Here is a 21,865-nt window from a genome sequence, read left to right as displayed (position 1 = left end):
AATTGAAAGGTCTTTTTTCATGCAAAACTGAATTTGCTGTTTATGTCCTCGAATGCACTTGCAGACTTAAATACATAGGCAGTACAAAATTACCTGTGGCCAATCGTATCTTACAACATTTACGAGCTATTGTCAATTCTGACGCCAGTTACCCTGTGGCCCGCCATTTTAAACTTGTACATAATAATAATCTTAATGATTTAACTTATTTTGTACTAGATGCGGTGCCAAAAGAATTGAGAGGAGGAAACAGGGATAAAAAACTTAGACAACTGGAAAGTCGATACATTATGCAATTTGACACTAAGATACCGAATGGATTAAACACAGGGGAAGATTTATACAATTTCTTATAAAATGTTTTTGAGCGGAACTTTTAGAGATATTATAAATCTGTTCTATATTTGCTGCTAGTTTGCACTCAAATTTACCGCATTATGGATGATTTTTATAACCTAATTTTATAACTGTCTTTTAAACTTTTTATATATGTAGGTAGTATTGTGTAGATAATTTTGCCTTTTTTATATTGGATTTTAACGAGTTTTACCAATGTCCTTTGGTTTCACTGGTTTTTATCTGGTGTTTATTGGGTGGAATGTTTACGCTTTGCTATTTGCACATATATGGACAGTCATGTCATTTGAATTTGAGATTCGGACATAGTACAAGCTAGTAACGCTGGTTCAATAATTGCCATGCTTTGATTCACTTTTTCATTGCATTTGTCACTTTATATCCCTGATGCCTCGCTTTTTACACATTTAAACAATATGACATTATATAACTGAACAAATCGCATTTATGCATATGAATTAGTGTCATACATTTTTATTTGATATAATGTGAAACTTTGATGGGTTTTGCTTTTTCAACTATTAAGGATTCGAATCAAGACTATATTTTTCTTTTTTGCACTATATGAAATTGAAATATTTTACTGTTTTCCCTTTTTATAAAGGCTCCTTATTGTTGTTAATTACTGGCTTTGGAATACATGCTAATATGTATGGATTTGGTACCGTATATATTTGTTGTGGTATGATGATATCTGATCCACAAACCAGAATGTTACGATACCCATTTTGATTATGGGCACTTGCCCAATACATCTGTAGTACCCTATTTTGTACATATGTCCAACATTTTATGCTCTGTTTTTAGTTATGGAGTGATAAACTGACCTTTTTAGACATATTTATACATTTAACCCATTGCATGTATTTATTCAACATTGTATTTATATATGAAATAATGTCAAAGTCTTTTTTTCATATCCTATGTAAAAGAAGGGAGGAGCCGATGTTAATTGGAAACAGTATATATGCACTGTGGTGGTCACGACATGTCATGTGATCAAGTCCGAGATAACCGGACGAAACGCGTCATGTCTGTTTGGATGGGAAAATAAAAGCACTTTAAAAAGTCGTAACTTGTCGTGCGGTCCGTGTCCTGGTCGGAGTCCATCTTCAGGGTGAATACTGGGAATCGTTTGGTATATATATATATATATATATATATATTGCACAACGCTGAAACCCCCAGATCTCGGGTTTACAAATGAGAGCACTCCAAGCCAATACGGCGTAGGTTCGCCAAGTCTTTTATTTTTCAGAACCTTCTCAGCAATCAATCTACAAACGCGTTTCGGCGTTGCCGCCTTCGTCAGTGTAAACTATATATATATATATGGCAAATCCTGGTGCTCAGCCTTCTGCTCATCTGCTGAGAAATGAATAATTTTCCTTAAAGCACTGACCATTGTCCTTATTTGATCAGAGACATAAGACTCTAAGGCATGTGCACCCTTGATGTTTACGCTAGGGTTTTCCTTCTGGGTAAGTTAGTTTTTCCGTACCATAAATACACCTCTTATTACATTGTGTTCCCAGCCTCTCTGAAAAGCCCTTCTCTCTCCGGTGGTCCTTACACACATGCTTGTGAAGCCCATCTTTGACCTCACAGGTTCTGTACAACTTTTAGTTGATTTATGCCCATTACAGCTGCCCAGTTGCCATTTTGTCTTGTTGTTGGATTGGTATGGCAGGGCTTCATAAAGTATATTTGAAACACAGTCTCCTTGGGTAACAATGGGCTCAGTAACTCTCTTGGTGGAAGGTGGTTTATATGGCAGCCTAATGTTAGCAGATGGGTCATGGCCTTAATTTTTAAAACTTCCTACTTTAGACCGTTAGATAGCGCAGTTTTAAGTTGCGGCCAGAACTTGCACTTTAGATAAAGTTAGCCTTTGTGTCCTGCTATAAAATTGAGGTTTTCTCCTTATGTTAGGAACTTACAATTTTATTGAAGTCACAGAGCCAAGAATTAGCTTGACCTTCTGGCTATTCATCATTTTTGGTGTAAATTAACTATGAAGTGTAGATTTACATGTCTCTCTACCCAGTCAGTTTTATGGGGTGGAATCATAAAAAACATAATTTACATCTGTAAATTTACTTTATCACCATATGTAATGTTCTGCACACTTCGCAGGACCTCTGCGCTTGGGCAGAGACCTCCACCAAAGGGTGGAGACCTTTGTACTGAGGTTTGGGCATTGCATTTTATAATACATGAACAGTACTACTCTAGCAATACAAAACATCCTACAAAATGCAGTTTGTGTGTAGGTCCCCTAAAGTCTATCACTTATCAGCTATGAAATGCAAAATGTGTTACCTTAGTTGAGTGTACTAAAATATTCTATTGATGCAGCACCACTACTGATAACCCACTTCTTCAGGGTACAATAACAATTATGCTATTACATCAAAATTATCCCTCTTGAGAACACCACAAGAAAGAATATCTCTACATCAAATAATAAGTAGGGTAAATGTAAGGGGTAATGTCATATTTTTGATTAGGATAAAAGTCAGCAGTATGTTTGGGGTGTGGATTAAGTTTGGTGTTAGGTTAAGGAGTAGGCTTGGATTTAGAGTTAGGGTGAGGGATAGTATTGCATTTAGATTAATATTTTAGTTTAGCATTTGGATTATGTTTTGGGTATGGAATAGGGATAGTAGGTTTGGGCAAAAGTTTGGTTTTAGGCCTAGAGTAAGATTTATGGATTAGACCTAGTACTAGGGATAGGTTAAGTTTTAGTGGTAAGGGTTAAGATTGTGACCCTTCGTTTATTCGGTGTATTACTATTCTCAGGTATGGTATTCGCAGTACTGGTAATTACAGCATAAATGTGTGTATTATATTCCATGTACAGGCATACAGAGGGTCTACAACATATCAAAGCATGTGCTATCCACAATAGTTGTAAATCATGTACTATTTTGGTCACAGTGTAACTGATCTATTTTTGAGAAGGAATCTAACTTATTAGTCCCATATCATCAAGCAGTGATCACTCACAAGGTTTGCCCATGCTGTCATTGAGGACATGCAACGACCCATTATCTGTCCACGACTGTGGCCCATATACTTACTCATTTATGGACCAAAGTATCTCCATCCACTTATGAACACCCGCATTCATGGACACATCCCCACAGACATTCATTCTTCTCTTACCAACCAGACAATTAATCAACCCATCCAACCAGTTACTCATTCATCAAGCATTCCTGCCTTAATATCTTTGTTTGTATGGTCATTTGTTTTTCTGTTTCTTCCTTTCATCTACCTTGCTCCTATATTTCCTTCTTTACTTCCGTCTTCATTCCTTCTCTCCTTTGTTTGCATCCCTTCACTCCTCAAGTCTTTTTTCCTCCTTTCTTTTCATCAGCCCTTCCCTACTGTCCCTCCTTCAACTCTCTTTTTCATTCATTCTCTTGCCTCTGTCCTTCTTTTACTTCCTTTCCATGCCTTCCGCCCTTCATTATTTCCTTAAATTCCTTTCTTCTTACTCAAGCATTGACGGCTAATATAGGAATATGTTCTTGACTTAGTTATACTGCAAGCTTTTTTTATTGAACTTGGTATATAGATGTATATTTTCATGACAGTATCATGATATTAGCAGTAATAATACTTCTTATTTCCACAGGAGGATCCTGAGGAGGGCCGGGCGAGCATCTACAAGTCAGTGATTATAAATACTTCCAAGGAGATGATGTGCTTCAGCGACTTCCCAATCCCAGACAACTATCCCAACTACATGCACAACTCCAAGATCATGGACTACTTCCGCTTGTATGCCAAACATTTTAATCTCCTGAAGTACATACGGTTCAAGGTATTGTACAAGACAATGATATGAATTCACGAGTGTGATCAGCTACTAAAGCACTGTAGATGTATGCCCATCAGTTGTGACTTTAGAGTTAGTCTGAAGACATGATTAGGGTTGAGAAGTCTCAGAGTGTTTCCAATTGCATTAAGCGCATCTTCAAGCAGGGCAATCACTTCACATGTAGCATGCATAGCAACCCCAGTTGATAGGTCCTGACTAAGGGCCAGATGTATCAAAGGGTTTTGCCCATTCTGTGTCTATGGGGAAATGGGTTGATACATATGGCCCTAAGAACTTGAGCACAGAGAGAAGGCTAAATAAAGCCCTCGGCTCATTTTCAAGTCTAACTCTTTGTTCCTGCAGCATTTTATGGTAAACACAGATAACAAACATAACCCTACTCATCTATCCACTTTCCAATTCTCTGCATCCTTTTATGATGTCATTAATCGCCCTGGCCTATGTTTCTCCTTCACTGTGCATGTATTTATTCAAGCTGTGGCTGTCTAGTGTGTATGTGTTTGAAGCCATAGATGCAAGTTTAGATGTTCTCCAAGTGTGTTTTTCCAAAGTGTACAGTACAGCCCAGCCCCACCATCTCCCTGTCCCTTTTTGAAGCAGTGAAAACGCTGGAGAGTGGCAGATTATTTAATTATGTTAGAAATGTAGGCCAGGTATTGGAATTACCAGAAAGATGACTTCTGGCTCTGTTTTTAACAGAAAAAATGTTTCTATTTGAATACCGGGGTACCCAGCAGTACACTAACCCACTTCCACTCGGGCCAAGTGCATTCCTGTTCAACTCTAATGCAAATGAAATTAGTCACACACCACCTGAATATTTACCAAATGTATCCAAAACGTTCTGTCCATTCCTGTGTTCCCAGAGCCTTTATATAAATGATCGATATCTATACTTCAGATTCTGGTCCCTTCTAATGTACAATGCATTAATCCATCTGAAACGCTAACTTGTAAGACTTGTACCAACCCATCTTACAATAATAGCCACTACTTTATAGTGAAGCTCCCACACCTATTAACTGCATTTATCCATGTGTGCAGTTCACCGGTAGCCAATTATACTTTGGATTTTTTAAGCCTTCAATAAACCCCCTTCCGAAGCTTTGGAGAAACATCTCCCTGAGATCTCCTTTGTCTTCTTTCCACTTCTCAAAACACACTTGGCTCATGTAACCAACCTACATACCACCAAGAGTCACAATTTCCATATCCAAACCCTGGTAATCCCTTATTCTTGGGACCCTATTCAAAATCAAGACCAACCCAACTCTCCCAGAACACTGACCAAAGAGCAAATTTATCAACCTCAAAGGTGCCCTAACAAACATTTGAGAGATCCAAACCTCATAATATCTCAAAATGTGAATGCTTGTTCATCACTGAAACCTGGCTCTTTCCAACCACTCCATGGACATTTGACTTTCCCTTGCCAGCTGGCTTCACTCAACTTCACTGTTAGACCTGGCATATTTTGGTGTGTTTCCCCTCTCTTTTTGCTTTCTGACCTCCTTGTTTTGGCTCTGCTTTTGCTGGTTTAGTGTCTCTGCACACTTTCTCACTGCTGTTCAGTGTTAAAGTGTCAGTGTTCCTATTGTAAATTGTATTATGCATCGGTGTTTCCAAGATTGGAATATTTGATGTACTGTTAAGCCCCTAGTAAAGTGCACTAAGAGTGCCTGGACCTGTAAATAAAATGCTGCTGGTGAGCCTGCAGCACTGATTGTGACACCTACACAACTAGCCTTTGAAAGGGTTCTCAGACCTTACACTGCAGTGTCTGTGCGCAGTTTTTATTGTCATGTCGACTTGGCAAGTGCACCCACTTGCCAAGCCTTAACCTTACCTTTTAGCACATGTAAGCCAGCCCTATGGGCAGGGTGCAGTGTATGTGAAAGATAGGACATGTACTGGCATATGTGACATGTCGTGATAGTGAAATACAGTGTATTTTGTTTTTCACTATTGAAAGGCTATCTGTCCCATAGGATAGAATGGGAGTTTACTTATATCATCTTATGAGTATATCTTACCATTGGGACAGGATGGAGAAATTGAGTTTAGTATGCCTGAACTCAGAATGTAGAAATGTATATTTTAGTGAAGATAATTTTTATGTTCTGTGTTTGAAAACACCACTTTTAGAAAGTAGGAATTGTCTTGCCTAGCCATCCTGTGTGCCTCTGCTGGGCCGTGGATTAACTGTCTGGCTTTGGAGTGACAGGAGCTGGGTATGTGCATTATCTTCAGACAGCCACTGATGAAATTGAGGTGTGTCCTTCCTTTCCTGTGTGAGTCAGGGCTGAGCTGAATAGACCTGGGCTGCATTTAGAGTTGTGGGAGGAGATTTCCCTGCACCTGAATAGGCCTGGTCTGCCTTGGACTCTTGCTGACTCCACCTCCTGCCATGAAGCTGGGAGAGGACCGTACTGGTTTGGGCTGAGCTCAGACACTCTATGCCCAAAAGAGTAAAGGGAAACTGAGTATAAATATTGGGGCCCAGACTTCTTTTGGACTCAGAAACCTGCCACGAAGAAGAGCTGGAGAAGCTGTGAGGGAGAGCTACCACTTTACTGTGTTGGCCCGCAGTGGCTGCTTCTGTCTTGCTTCTGTCTTGGGCAGAGAAAAGACTGGACTGAACTTTCTGCACCTTCTTTGTTTGAGTTTCTCCAAGGGCTTGAGGTAGAGCTTGCCCCCTGTACAAGAAGTCTCAGGAACAGCAAAGACTTCAAGATAATCCGCTCCCAGCACTGTTTGGTGCAGCAACAGAATTAAAAGCAACCCAACGCCATCACCGCCGCGTTGCCAGCTCTGTGTCCTGAAAGCACAGCAGAGGACACCAATGATGTTGTTTGCCACCGCCACTGAGTCGCTGCTTGCACCGCGACCTATGGGCACCGCACTTTGCACCGCCTTGCTTCACTCTCTGGTTTCCCCAACAACGCTGCTTCATGCTGACATCGACGACACTGCTTGCACCGTGGTTCAAGGGCACTGCTCTTAAGTTACACAACACCCCGCACCCCATTCTTGGCGTACCGAAGCCAGCGGCATTGACTCGACAGCGCTTCCACAACGCCAACGCTGCTTGCACCACGACCTGTCAGCACCGCGACGAGCACTGCATAACTTCGTACCACAGCCCTGCTCTCACTGACACAGCAGTACAACCGTCATAGGTCCGCTGCCTGCACCACCACCTGAGGGCACTGTCTGCCACACCGCTGCACTTCGCACCGCATCCCCAACGTCTGCTGACACCGGCTCTCCTGACTTGAACCGCAAGGTGTTCGATCTGCAACTCGTGTTACTTCAAGGGCCCAAAACTCCTGCACCAACTTCCACATGGCACATCAGATTTCCACGAAAGGTTGCCAACGCCCTGCATTTCTAAAGGTACTGCATTGCAGGCCTCCCTGAAACGGTAGCTGGCCCGCGACGCCGTGGTCAGCCAGAACTGTTTGGATTTGTTGTTCACGATGCTGTAATAGACGCAGATGGAGCTACCCACTTCAAGGAAATGTATTTTGAGTCTATTTTTGATTATTGATATTTCTAAGAACTGTATGGTGGATTTGTAAATTTTTGGTCTTGTTTGCACAGATAAAATATCTGATATTTTTCTAAAACTGGTGTGATGTCCTTTTGTAGTGTTTTACTGTATTACTGTTGGTTATGTGCAAATGTTGTACACACTACCTCTGAGATAAGCCTGACTGCTCGTGCCAAGCTACCAAGGGTGGGGGGAGAGAGGAGCAGGGTTTTTTCAGTAGTGTACCCCCTTATCTGACCAAGAAGAAGTGTCCCTACTTGAACAGGGTAACAACTTGCCAACTAAAGACCCCCCTTTCTAACATTCACAAAGATATAATTCACAAAAATGGAATAGGTCATCTGGTATGTACAAAAACAAGTTTTTCCTCCTTTGAATTTCTATCAGTAAGTGTCATTTCTAACCAAACCAAAATATTTCCTACCACATCATCTATCATCCACCAGACCATATACACAAGAATCCTCAATCAGAATAATGAACTCATCACATCCATATTAGCATGCTATTCAATCAAAATGCTCCCAGGAAATGTCTGCATTCCTTGGAACATCTGCAAAGCAAAAACCTAGTGTCATCAAAGCTAAAGGAACTATGAACAATACATTATCTCTCCCAACTCATCTCCTTTACAATCCATAACAAAGAAAAGACTTCACTCAATCAATCTCCCCACCAATCAAACTTTATCCTCATGGCTAAACCTCGTAATGCCAACTAGATATACAGTCACATATAAATATTCTATGTTACTCTACATAAAAGTGTGATCAAAAAATTACAGACATCATGAGGAATATTCATTGGTGATTCTTTTAAGTCCCTATCTCCATTGTTTTTTTACGGTAGGGTGTGGCAGTATCAATGGTTGGCCATGTGTGATGCTGGACATACTACTGCTCCTTTCTGACTGTAGCAACTTTACACTCTTAAATTAGACTCCACCCCCTGTTTCAAGGGGTGGAGATATATATGTAAGTCTATGCTTACACATGTAGATTTACTCACATGTAAGCTTACAATTGTGAATAAGCCCTAATTTTCTCCTCACCGAAGCCAAATATTTTTTAAAAACTGACCAAGGAGAGCTCATCCCACTCCACTGCACTTTTCTAAACAATGAGTTAATTCTACACAAAAGTCATTAGTTTCTAGCTCACAACATTCGCAACCAGCATTTCTAAGTTCTTCTCCACGAAGATTTAAAAACACACAAGAAGACTCGTTATCACCAATCCTCCCTGTTTACTGAAGAGGGGCATATTTTTATTGTTCGACACACCCAATATATACTAGGCGTCAGATCCTTCACCAAACCATCATGATAGGCATACAATCCTATGACACCAAGTCTGATAAAAGTATGTGCACTGGACATAGCCCACTTAAAGTTCAGAATAACTGCCTCCTACCTAGAAGAAGGTAAGTTACCTTCATTTATAAAATCTTATCAGATTCAACTTCTCCTAAAAAATGAAAAAACTACATCACTGACCATTTCAAAATCTGCACCCAGTTTCCAAACTTCCCATCTTTGTAAAGTCACAGAAAAAAGTTGTGTCAATGCGATTCCGATCCCACTTATAAAAAATTAATGCACTAACCTTGCCCCAGTGCCCCTTGCCCCAATGTGACAGTCAAGGTGTCAAAGACACAAAGATATTAGACTACAACAATCCCATTTTAAGAGACCACTGTTGGTTTAATCTTAAAGCCCTAATAAACATAGATAGCCCGTATAACTGTTGGTTTCTTCTTAATGCCCTAAAAAACTGTAGATAGCTTGTATAGCCTTATCTCAACTTTCACAGGTATCTTACGGACAAACCTAGAGCCTTAGGAAGTGAAAGGAACACTACAAAAAAACACTAGACACAAATAAACAGGCGTACATCTTTTCAAAGTCTTAGAGTTTGGAACCTTTTGCTTGATGAACTCAGATTTAACTTCAAATTGCTATTCTCTATAAAAATGTAAAATCACACCTTTCAGGATCTATTTTGAGGGCTAATTTTACAATACCAAGTTTTTTTAAATCAACTCATTAGTTAATTTAGTTGTGATAAATACATTTGTTAGAAGCCTCTCTATTGCTCACATGGGTATGTTTGGCTATAGAAACAATGATAATGAATGAAATTAATGATCTTTCAGATACTCATTCAGATAACAGTGGTGCACTGTTCAGGTTGCAAAGCTGCCACAGACATTATTTTCTTTTGCAAAGAATATATGTGTGTGTTTGTGTGTCTCTTAGAAATGTATACACAATTAATAATGTAATATTTTATTTAAAAAATCATATTTTGCCTATTTAATGCAAAACATGACATTCTATTTTTATACTTTTATTAAGAATTAAAACCTAATTTAGACCCATTAAACACTGACAATAATAACATGTTCTAGATATGAATAAAAAATAAAAAAACACAAAGCAAATTAGTATGGGATTTCCTTGACTTTAAAAAACAATTTAAATGATAAAATACATTTATTTGCATTTAATTATTTATTAAACATTTAGTTTACAATAATTTTTCACATTAAATTATTTAAATATATAATTTTTAAAATAATAAACATTTCTAAGTTTTCCCTATACTTCCCCTTAGGGAGATCTCCACCACAGTGAAGTATAGTTCACATGAATATATATATACAAGTGTAAAGCAATGTTTGTGAATAGCCCTCAGTGATTGACTTGCAGTCTTGCACTCAAAAACCGCAATGAACGTAACCAAATGTTTTGCAGCAGTGAAAGGTACCTGACCTCTCTGGTTACAGCAGAATCGGTGTATCATACCCACAAGAGCAGTCTTTCTACGGGCCTATCCCGGCACCCCCTGGCTTCTTTGAAAAGTGGTGATCGATGTGCAATTAATTTCAACTTCATCTGTATTTTCTACAGAGGACACAATTTTGCTTTGTTTTGCCACCTACCTTTCCAACATAGATTGAACCAAAGTAAACAAAGCCTGGCTCAACCGCAAACTAATAGTGGAGCACCCCTCCCCAACATACACATGTTTACTTATCTACTTTTCTAAACAAATTCAAAAGATAATCCTCTTAAATTTACTCCGTGCTTTCCAATTGCCCCTACTCACAGATTTCTACCTAAGACCTCCCATTTGAGTGAACCCCTTCAGTGCGCACAACGGCCCACGGCCGTCCGAATCCCACCCACTCGTTAATTCTCCCGCACAGCAGGAGAATTAACACTGCAAGCAAGGGGCTAAACTCATATTCTGAAAAGAAAACACCATATTTCTCTTGATCTATCCTCTGTGCATTATATCCACTAAAGGCACCACGTGAACTAAAAGTACTGAAAATGATGTTACAAACTCATGCATACACCGGAGAAAATCGTACAGTTCTATTATACTTGAAATGGGCATGATACTTTGTATTGTGTCTCCCAAAAGTGGGCCAGAGCTAATGCAGTTTGACGTTCAGGTGAAAGACTCTCTAACCTTATTCCAACTTATGGAGCCATCTAGTGGACCTTTCCCCATTTCACAGGAAAGATTTATGCTCAAGTGAGAATGCTCTGTGATCGAAGAGCCTGATCACGAAGGTACATTTTTGACCAAGTTTGGGTGAGTTTACTACTTTTTGGTATTTACAAACTGCACCTTTGTAGTAATTTACACTTTTATAGTAATTTACACTTTTGTAGTAACTCCAGCACTACACATAGCCAACCAGTGGTACATCCCAACATAGAAAATAATGGAAATAGGTAAGGTAAGGTGAAGATTTATTGCACAGTTAATAAAAACTCACAATTATTAAAACAAGCAAATTTATAAGACAATCTCTAACTAAAGTGTTTGTAATTAAAATAACAGGTGAGTTCTCCTTGATAGTTAATAAAACACATTTTGGTATGTTGCTGTCCGTTGGGGCGACTGTAACAGTTTTTTGTTTTAAGCAGTGCTTCCAGTTGGCCCGGCAGCTGATTCTTTTAGTCTATTAGCCACAATGTCAAAGAATTTTGTTGTTCTACAGTTTAACTGGGTTTCACCAGGGTTAAAGCAGAGCATCACAGCCTGCCTGCAGCTAGTTATTCCCTTCTGAATCCATAGGGGCCGAAGCAGGTAGCGTCTTATGTCCAGAAGTTTTGTGCAGATGCAGATTATGTGTGTCAAGTCCTCTTTTCCAGTAGAGCAGAGTCGGCAGCAGTTTGCTGCGTTTTCTCTTTTCCAGGGTGCTAAGTGAGGCATTATCGGTATATTGCCAAGACGCATATTGAGGAACTTATTTTTTGTTGTCTGTGTAAGACCCGTTGTTAAATACGGTTGTGGCTTGAGAGCTGTGTAGCCTTCCAGTACCACCCATCCATGTGCTCTCTTAGCAAGAGTTGCTTTGTCCTCCATAGATGAGACCATCTTGGTGACCTTCGATACAATTTTTTTAAAAGTCTTGGGATCAGTTGCTGACTCCCATAAGTTTGTTAGTCCTAGGGTCTCCAATGATTCCATTAGATGTTTTCTTGCTGGTGAGTTTTCTCTAATAGATAGTTCAGTCCACAGGTGGGTGTTTAGGGATCCATACTCTGCGTCTCTGATTTTCCGCCAGCTTTTAATGTGTGCGCCTCTTCGCTTCACCGTTTGTTTCTGCAGCCCAAATTCAAGGCGGATTTGGGCAGGCGAGGTGCAAGTGGGCAGATGGAATATTGCCCTGTAGGCTCGACTGATGGTGTTGTCTAATGTCGTTGCGTCTTTACCACGCATGGGTTCGCTGCCGTAGGTGAGCATTGGCTGTAGGCGAGCTCAAAGTCAAAAGTCAAGTCAAAAAGTTTTTATTTGCTTTGGTACTGAACTGAGGACCACAAATTTAAAGAACAATTACAGAACATAAGCATAATCAATATAATTTTAAAAAGGATTTTAAAAATTTATAAAAATTATAACAAACCCATTCGTCAGTTGGTTGTTTACATAATGCTAGTAAACTGTTTACTGTAGTAATATTGCATTTCTGGTATATCGGCTTAAGATATCTATCACGTGCTTTAACTACACTTTCGTGTGGACAAACAAATAAAATATGCACAATATCTTGATCACCACCAAAACAGAGTTTACAAATGGGGGAGTCTCCTGGTGACCATTTAGATGTAACAGTGGAGACTGGGAGAATGCCTAAACGCAACATAGTTATGGACCTTCTTGCTCCATGTGTAAGGCAGAGCCCCAGGTATGGACGTAATTGCTTATATTCCAGAGACTCTATGTATGTTTTGTATGTAGATAACTTACTACAATGCATAAGGTCTAAATCATAGCTTAGTCTTGGAGTAAAGCATTTCAGAAACAGTTTTAACTGGGGTTTTGTCCATGCTATCAGAATATCTTCAGTCAGGTTTGCTGTTTTAAACGCTTCAAACATGTTTTTTGTGAAGTTGAGTTGTCGCGAATCTGTTTTAAATATCTCAATCTTCAACAGGAATCTCAATGTTCCTTTCTTTGCGTGCAGAATGTTATAAGCCCATCGAATAACATTTGCTATTGCTGTTGCGTATGAACTTGTCAGAGCGAATTCCAATCTGAGGGCCTGTACAGATGTTGATGTGGAAACCTTTAATAATCTTTTCAAGATCTTTCCTTCGGTCATATCCATAAAAGACCATTGTTTTATAGGTAGGTGTTCAGTTGCATAGGACAGGACCGAGGGTATTTTTACTTTATACACCTTGAGTAATGAGGAAAAATGCCTACTTCCTGTGGCAGTATACATTCTAGAGAGTGCCCCGGCATGGATTTCAGATTTTTTCTTTAGATTGTTTATATGTTTAAGGTTTTGTAGGTTCTTGGTGAAGATCCTGCCGAGGTAAGTATATTCATCTACTTCCTCTACTCTTGTCCCATCAAGGTTCCAGTGATATTTAGCGCTTTTCTTCCGACCAGAAAACGCCACTACTTTTGTTTTAGTTAGATTAGGGATTAGAAAATGTTCCTTCGAGTAAACATTTAAAGAATCCAGTAAATTTTGGAGACCAAAAGGGGTGAGGTCTAACATAACTATATCGTCTGCGTAAAGTAGCGCGTGTATGCTCTGAAGAGCAATCTTTGGTGGCAGGCTCGAGCATTTTTGTAAGTGAGATGGTAGATCGCTCAGATATAGTGAAAAAAGAATTGGTGCAAGAAGACATCCTTGTTTAAGACCATTTGAAGTATTAATTGGTTTCGTCAGACCTTTTTCACTTCCCATTTGTACCTGGGACCAGGTGTTCGTATGCAATGTGATTATAATTTGCAATAGATTTTCAGAAATCCCCAGTCCTCTCAGTTTTCTCCATAACGTTGGTCTATCCACGCGATCAAACGCAGTGGAATAATCTATGAAGGCAGCATACACTGGTTGTGATTTCCTCCCAATGTATTTATCGAGAATAGTCTGAAGTATTGAGATATTATCTGTTACTGAATGATGGGGGCGAAAGCCAGCTTGAAACTTAGGTATTATTCCATTCGAGAAGCACCAGTCTTTTAATCTGTCCAGTACCTCAGCTGCGAATATTTTACCAGTGGCGTCCATTAGTGCAATTTGGCGGTAATTACTAGCTACATTTCGATTCCCTTTTTTATAAATAGGGATTATTGTACTTCCTTGCCATGATTTAGGTATTCTCCTGGTACAGAAGATAAGATTAAAAAGTGATGTTAACATCAGACTCCATTCCTTAGGATTTGACTGCAAAACTTTAATCGGTATCAGGTCAGGACCTGACGCTGAAGTGTTCCTGGCATTTCTTATGTGATTTTCAATAGAGTGTGCTGTAATTTTTTCTGTTGGTGTTAGGATGCTCTTCAGACTAATTTCAGAGGCATTGTTGCCAGTCTTAGTTGGGTTCGCTTTATATAGGTCAGTTAAATAGACTTCCCATTCCTGGGGTGGTACTGGTATAGCATATAACTTCTTTTTTGTTCCAGTTATTTTGGCTATCAGAGACCAATATTTTCTTTGGTTATATTGTTTCGCTGCTTCCTGAATGTCCACCCAGTTTTTGTCTTGTTGCATTCTTTTTTCGCTCATCTTCTCCCTTTTAAGCTGATTTTTTAACTTATTTATCTCTTGCTGTATAACAGGTGAGTAATCTAAGAATTGTCCTCGTATAAGTTTATTTAATTTCCTCCTATGTATATTTTCATTAGCGTTCTTGTAGACTTTGTTTTTGCGTGGTTTCTCTCCGTATAGAAGAAATCTTTTAAGGATTGTCATTATACATTCGAAGTTAATTATTTGGTCTTCCGAATGTATTGTGGTTAAAATGTTGTTTTGTAGAATCTTTCCATTTATATAGTCTAATGTCCCTGAATTCCAAAAGATTCGTCTCTGCTTTTTATCAATTTCAATATTCCCCTTGTGGTACATAATCGGAATAGAAGAGGCAGTTTTTATCGACCAACCAGTGTGTAGGCATAAAAGCGCATGGTCGCTTTCTTCTGTAAAGATGACTTTCAAGTGATGGAATGTGTCCGAAATCTCTATACTACATATTAAGTAATCGATGATAGAAGAGGATCCATTTCCACGCCTTGTGTAGGATGCCGGTCTATCACCTTCTACGTTACCATTCAAGATTAGACCGTTTATATTTGGTAATGATGCTAATAGCATTTTCCCTCTTTTATCGGCTACTTTTCCTTTTGGGAATATTGGAATAGGTAGATCTATTGACTCATCTTCGTATATTTTTGCCCATTTGCCAATTTCATTATTAGAAAGTTTCCCGTTCACATCACCCACAATTAAATACGGAGTATTGTCTCGTTCTTCAATTATCTTGGATATTGAATCTATGGTTTCCAAGAAAGATGTATCCTGTATTGTGCCTGGAGGATTGTACATGTTGAAAAACAAGAGGGCTTTTTTTTGGTCGGAAATATTTGTTTTTAATATGATCTTGATACATTGAAAGTTGTCAGATTTCGAGTCAATTATTTCTTGTGACCATTGATGCTCCTCGCTTAAAAGAATAGCCAAACCTCCCTTGGCATGACCTCTGCTAGTTGTTGTGGCTGGGGTAGCATAAACATAGTAACCTTTCTGTTTGAATGAATTTATTGCCCATGTCTCCTGTATAGCTAGAATGTCAGGGTTTTCTCTTAGTGCTGTAGTCATTTTGTTGGATAGTTTTCCGGCCATATTCCACGAGATAATCTTTAGGCAACTGTTAAACAGTGCATTGTGATTGGTGTACTAGTTTGTTGCTGTTTAAGGCCTCTGATATCCAGGCCCAGGATTCTGTTGTTTTTCTGGCCTCTTTTTCCTCATGATATTGAGTCCATACATTCCTTTGACCATTATTGACCTGAATTTTTAGAATGTCCTTCCTAGGGGTAGTTCGCCCCAATTCAACATGATCAGAGGTATTTATGGTCCAATTGTTTGAGTAAGTATTGGTAGTAAAGTTTTGGGGACAGGTCAGTTTGGTTGCAAAGCTCTTTGGTGGAAATATTTCAATAACATCATATCCATATTTATGCAATATTTCTTTTTCCCTTACAATGATCCCAGGAACAACAGTTGACCAAAAAGCGACTTTCGCGATTTTTTGATTTTCTTTTATAGGAAATGTGACTAAATCTATTTCTTTACTAGTGATGGATTGTAGCGTATAGATTTGTTGCAACAAATTGATTATTCTTTCTCGATTTAACGATGGGTCATCAGTAGGAAAAAGTTCTTCAAATTGTAGGTATTTGGTTGAAGGTTGATCACCACCTTGGGGTTGCAACTTATTAGTTCTACTTTCTCTATTTGTTTGATCTATACTGTTTCTGAGGGGAACATATTCGGGTGCTTTATGATTCAGTTGTTTTGTGGGCAATATATTTGTGGTTTCATTTTGTTCCACTACCTTAGTTTGATTAGTTGTTACCTTTTCCAATCCTTCCTCAATATTTTGATCAATACTTTCGTTTTCAAATCTGATCTTTCTAGTTTTCTTTTTGTTTATTCTTCTTAGCGACCTCCTATTGCTCATTTTTCTTTTTGCCCTTCTGTTACTTTTCTTTTGATAGGGTTTTCCATTTCCAACCTCATCTAGTACAGGTGCTAGAGTAGTTAGTTCATTTCCTTCAACGGTATCTTTTATCATTTTGGTATTTTTAATCGAGAAGATCGGGTATTCTTTAACTATTGATGAAGGTTCCTCTCTAAACAATTTCTTTAGAGAGTATATTCGGTCCTCATTAAGATTTTTCTGGGTCGTAGTGTTAGGTAAACATACTGATTTTTGATCGGTAGTTTGAGTACTATTGTCACATTTATTTTGAGATTTAGGAGTTGGAATTTTTGTTGAAAGGAACGATTCAGAGAGATCTTTTGTTTCCTCTTGTGTCTGTATATTTTTTGTTAAATGAATATGCTCTTTTTTCCTCTTTTCTTCTACCAAGAATTTCAGAATGCCAATTTGTACATCCAGAGTTTGGTCAGAATTTTCTAAGATGTTACTTAAAAAAGAGAGGACAGATTCTAGTATTTCCTGTAAAGTATGTAGAGATTTTGAAATAGGTGTCGCCATGTTAGTAGAGTTCATATTATCTGGCAGAAATGTATCTATTGATGCTTCCAGGTCTATTTTATGATCAAATATTTGATTATGAGATTCCGTTTGCGGGCCAGCTGAGTTAGATGTTATCTCGGAGATATTTTCTATCGGTTTTGTACCGTTCAAGTAGGGATCCTCGATGTCGAAAAGATGATTTATTTGTTTTACCGGTGTGTTAGAGATTATTTTAGGAGAGTCAGATGTCAATGTTTGAGATTCCTGTGTTGAACAAAATATCTGAGGTTTTGATTGGGACCCTTGATCAGTTGAAATTGAGATATTCTGTACATCCGTAATAGGCAACTCAGTAGGCTCTTTACCTGGGTTATTTTCCATTGTTATAGGCAATTCACGATCAGGTAGACAAGATTGATTTTTTGGAGTAGGAGCTGAGAAATAATTACTGATAGCTGGTGTACCAATTAACCGACCCTGTTTCACTGCTTTTACGGAACTTTGTCTTACTGCTTCCTCTGTACCCATTCTCTTCATAAAAATGGTACGCGATCTTAGTTTTTTATATGCCATAAATAATTATCACGGTCAAATAAAGTATATTGTAAGCAGTTACCGTGATGTTATCAGATGTGTTGTTTATCAGCGTCGGGAGTCGATGACAAGGACTTTTAGGTGAAGAAGCTTTTTCCACGGTTCCGCAGATTTCTCTTGGTAGCAGGGTCTATATGTCTATCAAACTTTTAAAACCAGGTATTAGTATCACAGCAGATAATCAGGAGATGGAATAAGGGGGGGTGGCCCGTCCCGTCCTTGTGCGTCCTTGGACGGCCTAAGACGGCCCGCCCTTTGTCCGGGCTTCGTTCCGCGCTTGGTCCCGCACGCGTCCCGCGTCGCGGGAGGCAACTCGTTTTTCTACGTTTCGTCAGGGGCGTGTCCGTGGGCGTGTCGCCTGGGGGAAGAGGAACCAGCTGACCCCAGCAGGGAGTTCTGGTCCTCGCAGTCCCCCAGGTTAGGCGCTCTGTGTTTTTTCCCCCTTGCCTCAACCCTTCAGACTCCAGCTGGGAGCGGTGGACAGAGCATGCGGATTGCAGCTCACGCTCACACCAGCGAGTCAAGGGGAGGCACACCACGGAGAGATGAAAGATAGAGCGTCAGCTCTGGCAGAACAAAAACGGGATACAGTCAGCAACTTGGATTAAGATCCCTCGCCAAGCACAGATGAGCAACAGTTTTCGAATCCAGATAGCGGTGAGTGGCGCCCGCGAAGCGGGTGTCACGAAGCTTTGAGCTGCCTCGTCAGGGGCGTGTCCGTGGGCGTATCGCCTGGGGGAAGAGGAACCAGCTGACCCCAGCAGGGAGTTCTGGTCCTCGCAGTCCCCCAGGTTAGGCGCTCTGTGTTTTTCCCCCTTGCCTCAACCCTTCAGACTCCAGCTGGGAGCGGTGGACAGAGCATGCGGATTGCAGCTCACGCTCACACCAGCGAGTCAAGGGGAGGCACACCACGGAGAGATGAAAGATAGAGCGTCAGCTCTGGCAGAACAAAAACGGGATACAGTCAGCAACTTGGGATTAAGATCCCTCGCCAAGCACAGATGAGCAACAGTTTTCGAATCCAGATAGCGGTGAGTGGCGCCCGCGAAGCGGGTGTCACGAAGCTTTGAGCTGCCTCGTCAGGGGCGTGTCCGTGGGCGTATCGCCTGGGGGAAGAGGAACCAGCTGACCCCAGCAGGGAGTTCTGGTCCTCGCAGTCCCCCAGGTTAGGCGCTCTGTGTTTTTCCCCCTTGCCTCAACCCTTCAGACTCCAGCTGGGAGCGGTGGACAGAGCATGCGGATTGCAGCTCACGCTCACACCAGCGAGTCAAGGGGAGGCACACCACGGAGAGATGAAAGATAGAGCGTCAGCTCTGGCAGAACAAAAACGGGATACAGTCAGCAACTTGGGATTAAGATCCCTCGCCAAGCACAGATGAGCAACAGTTTTCGAATCCAGATAGCGGTGAGTGGCGCCCGCGAAGCGGGTGTCACGAAGCTTTGAGCTGCCTCGTCAGGGGCGTGTCCGTGGGCGTATCGCCTGGGGGAAGAGGAACCAGCTGACCCCAGCAGGGAGTTCTGGTCCTCGCAGTCCCCCAGGTTAGGCGCTCTGTGTTTTTCCCCCTTGCCTCAACCCTTCAGACTCCAGCTGGGAGCGGTGGACAGAGCATGCGGATTGCAGCTCACGCTCACACCAGCGAGTCAAGGGGAGGCACACCACGGAGAGATGAAAGATAGAGCATCAGCTCTGGCAGAACAAAAACGGGATACAGTCAGCAACTTGGGATTAAGATCCCTCGCCAAGCACAGATGAGCAACAGTTTTCGAATCCAGATAGCGTTACAGTAATCTAATCGATTTAATACCAGTGCCTGAATAAGAGTTTTCTGTGTGGATACTGGTGGAAAAGGGAATTATCCGTCCCGGTCCGGTTACCTTTTCAGAGAAATTAGGGCATACTGTTTTTCTTAAATTAAAAAGTAAGAGCGAGTCGTGCCCCTCAGATTCCACCCACTTCGACACTGGTCGCGCTGACAGAAAGGCTAACAAAGCGTGCCGATTCCTCTCTAAAGTATTAACGGGAATGGATATTTCAATGGAAAGCCATCGCGGTCGCTGATGACCTTGAAGCTGGAGACTGCCCTTTATGCTTCCTCAAGGATATACCCGTACGTAACATTACCAATAGCAGGGAACGTCTCGCGTGATTATTGCTCCTCCCCTAACTCTGTAGGCGAGCTCTTATTACCTGTAGGAGGGGACCCAGTGTCCGGTCAGGAAGAGCCTTCTGCAACGGCTTTATCGACAGATGGAATGTCGTGCCCTTCCGCCGGATAGCCTCTAGTTGTTGTTTAAATGAGCCATTGCTATCTAGTATGACGCCTAAATATTTGTAGGAGGTTACCTGCTCTAACTTCTGTCCAATCAATAGCCATGTAAAGTTCCGTTTTCTGTGGTGGTTAATTTTCATGATTTTTGTTTTGTTTAAGTTAATTGTCAGTGAGTTATTTTTGGAAAACGTATTAGTTTTGTCCAGCAGGTGTTGAAGGCCTATAGGGGACCGGCTAATGAGAACTAAATCGTCTGCATAAAGAAGATTGGACAATGTGTTGTTGCCCAGCCGTGGACCGTGAGATTTAACTGCATCTAGTTCTCTGGGGAGATCTGCAAGGAAGAGGTTGAACAACATCGGGGCTAGAACGCAGCCTTGTTTCAGTCCTTTGCTGGTCCCAATTTCTCTTGAAAGGTGTGTCCCAGGTCCCAGTTTTATCCTGACCCAGATGTTACTATATAGCAGTATTAACTGCTGTAGGAGTGGGCCTGGGATACCCCAAACGCTCAGTTTCTGTCAGAGTTTGTGACGGTTTACGTGATCGAATGCAGCGCTATAATCGATGAAACACAGACACAGAAAAGTCTTGCTGGCTTTTGCCGCGTCGGCCAGGAGGGTTAGCGCCATGATGTTCGTCGTAGTGCCCTGACCACTGCGAAATCCAGTTTGGGTTGCTGGGATGATGTTCTTTGCGGTTGCCCAAGCTGTCAGATCTTCTAGGATGAGGCCCGCGTACTACTTTGCCTCTGTATCCATCAGAGCTATGAGGCGATAGCTGCTTGGGTCGTTCCTGGGGCCCTTTTTGTAAATCAGACTTATTATCGAGCCTCTCCAGGATGTTGGTGTTGTTATTATTTCCCTTATTTTGAGAAAGACCGGTGCCAAGGTGCTGCTCCAGTAGCCAGCGTAGTTTTTGTACAGTATTGGCGGGATCCCATTTGGGCCAGGGGCCCCCTCAAGTTTGCCTTTTAGGATTTTTTTCTTGATCCTATCTGCTATTTCTAGGTGTGGGTTAATCTCTGTGTCTGCCGTTAAGTTGGTGGTTGATTTTAAGTCTGTGCACGCGTTTGAGTTGTGGGGCGGAGAAGATTTCCTTTTGTAGGCTGAGGTCTCGTCCCTTCCGGGTGTAATAATGGAAATAGAGACTTAAACTAAAACCCCATTGGAAGAAATGTTAAAGGTAATTAAATTAATTTATTTAAATTGCTTAAAAATTTAAATAAATATACATTCATGTAAACGAATATATCAATGTATGTCCTTATAGACATTATTTCCTGTATTTAGAGTATCCCTAAATGTTTCTATTTCTGACTTATTAATATCAATAATTGACTGTTAATTATTATGAGTGCTGGGGTATATCTGGTTTTTGAAAGATAATACACAAGTCACTCCCTGTCACTTGTGTCTCTACACCCAAGGTAGTGGGGTGTTTATATTACCCTAAGTGGCACCAATACTACTGTTCCATGTTATTTGATCACACAAAACACTGTATTGCCCACTCGTAATTGTTCTCACCTTTGATGTGCGACCCCTCAGTCCACCACTACCTTCCTTTAGATTCGTATATAAATAATGTTTGAAGCGATAAGGCCGTTGAATCTCCACACCAAATTTCCACTCTTTCAAGTCTGGCAGCACTTGATTAAAGAGTTCTACCATACATTTCTTGATGTCATTACTCTTAGAGCCTTCTACGATCCTAAAAGT

At 40.7% G+C, this 21,865-nt stretch overlaps 1 protein-coding gene across 4 annotated transcripts in view; it reads left to right on the top strand.

Annotated features, from left to right (window-relative positions):
• The window catches only part of LOC147747929 (flavin-containing monooxygenase 5-like), a 289,847-nt gene that overhangs the window by 129,128 nt on the left and 138,854 nt on the right, over nucleotides 1–21,865 (top strand). For all 4 annotated transcript variants that reach the window (XR_015308464.1, XM_086956927.1, XM_086956922.1 and 1 more), the window contains one exon: nucleotides 4,001–4,189. Coding sequence is in view for 3 of the 4 variants with exons in the window: in XM_086956927.1 (XP_086813053.1) it covers nucleotides 4,001–4,189 (189 nt within the window). In the remaining variant the exon portion in view is untranslated. The remainder of the gene's footprint in view (nucleotides 1–4,000; nucleotides 4,190–21,865) is intronic.

Source organism: Lissotriton vulgaris, chromosome 1_1 (genome assembly GCF_964263255.1).
Source record: "Lissotriton vulgaris chromosome 1_1, aLisVul1.2, whole genome shotgun sequence".
NCBI lineage: Eukaryota > Metazoa > Chordata > Amphibia > Caudata > Salamandridae > Lissotriton > Lissotriton vulgaris.
This window is presented reverse-complemented; position numbering and strand designations above follow the sequence as displayed.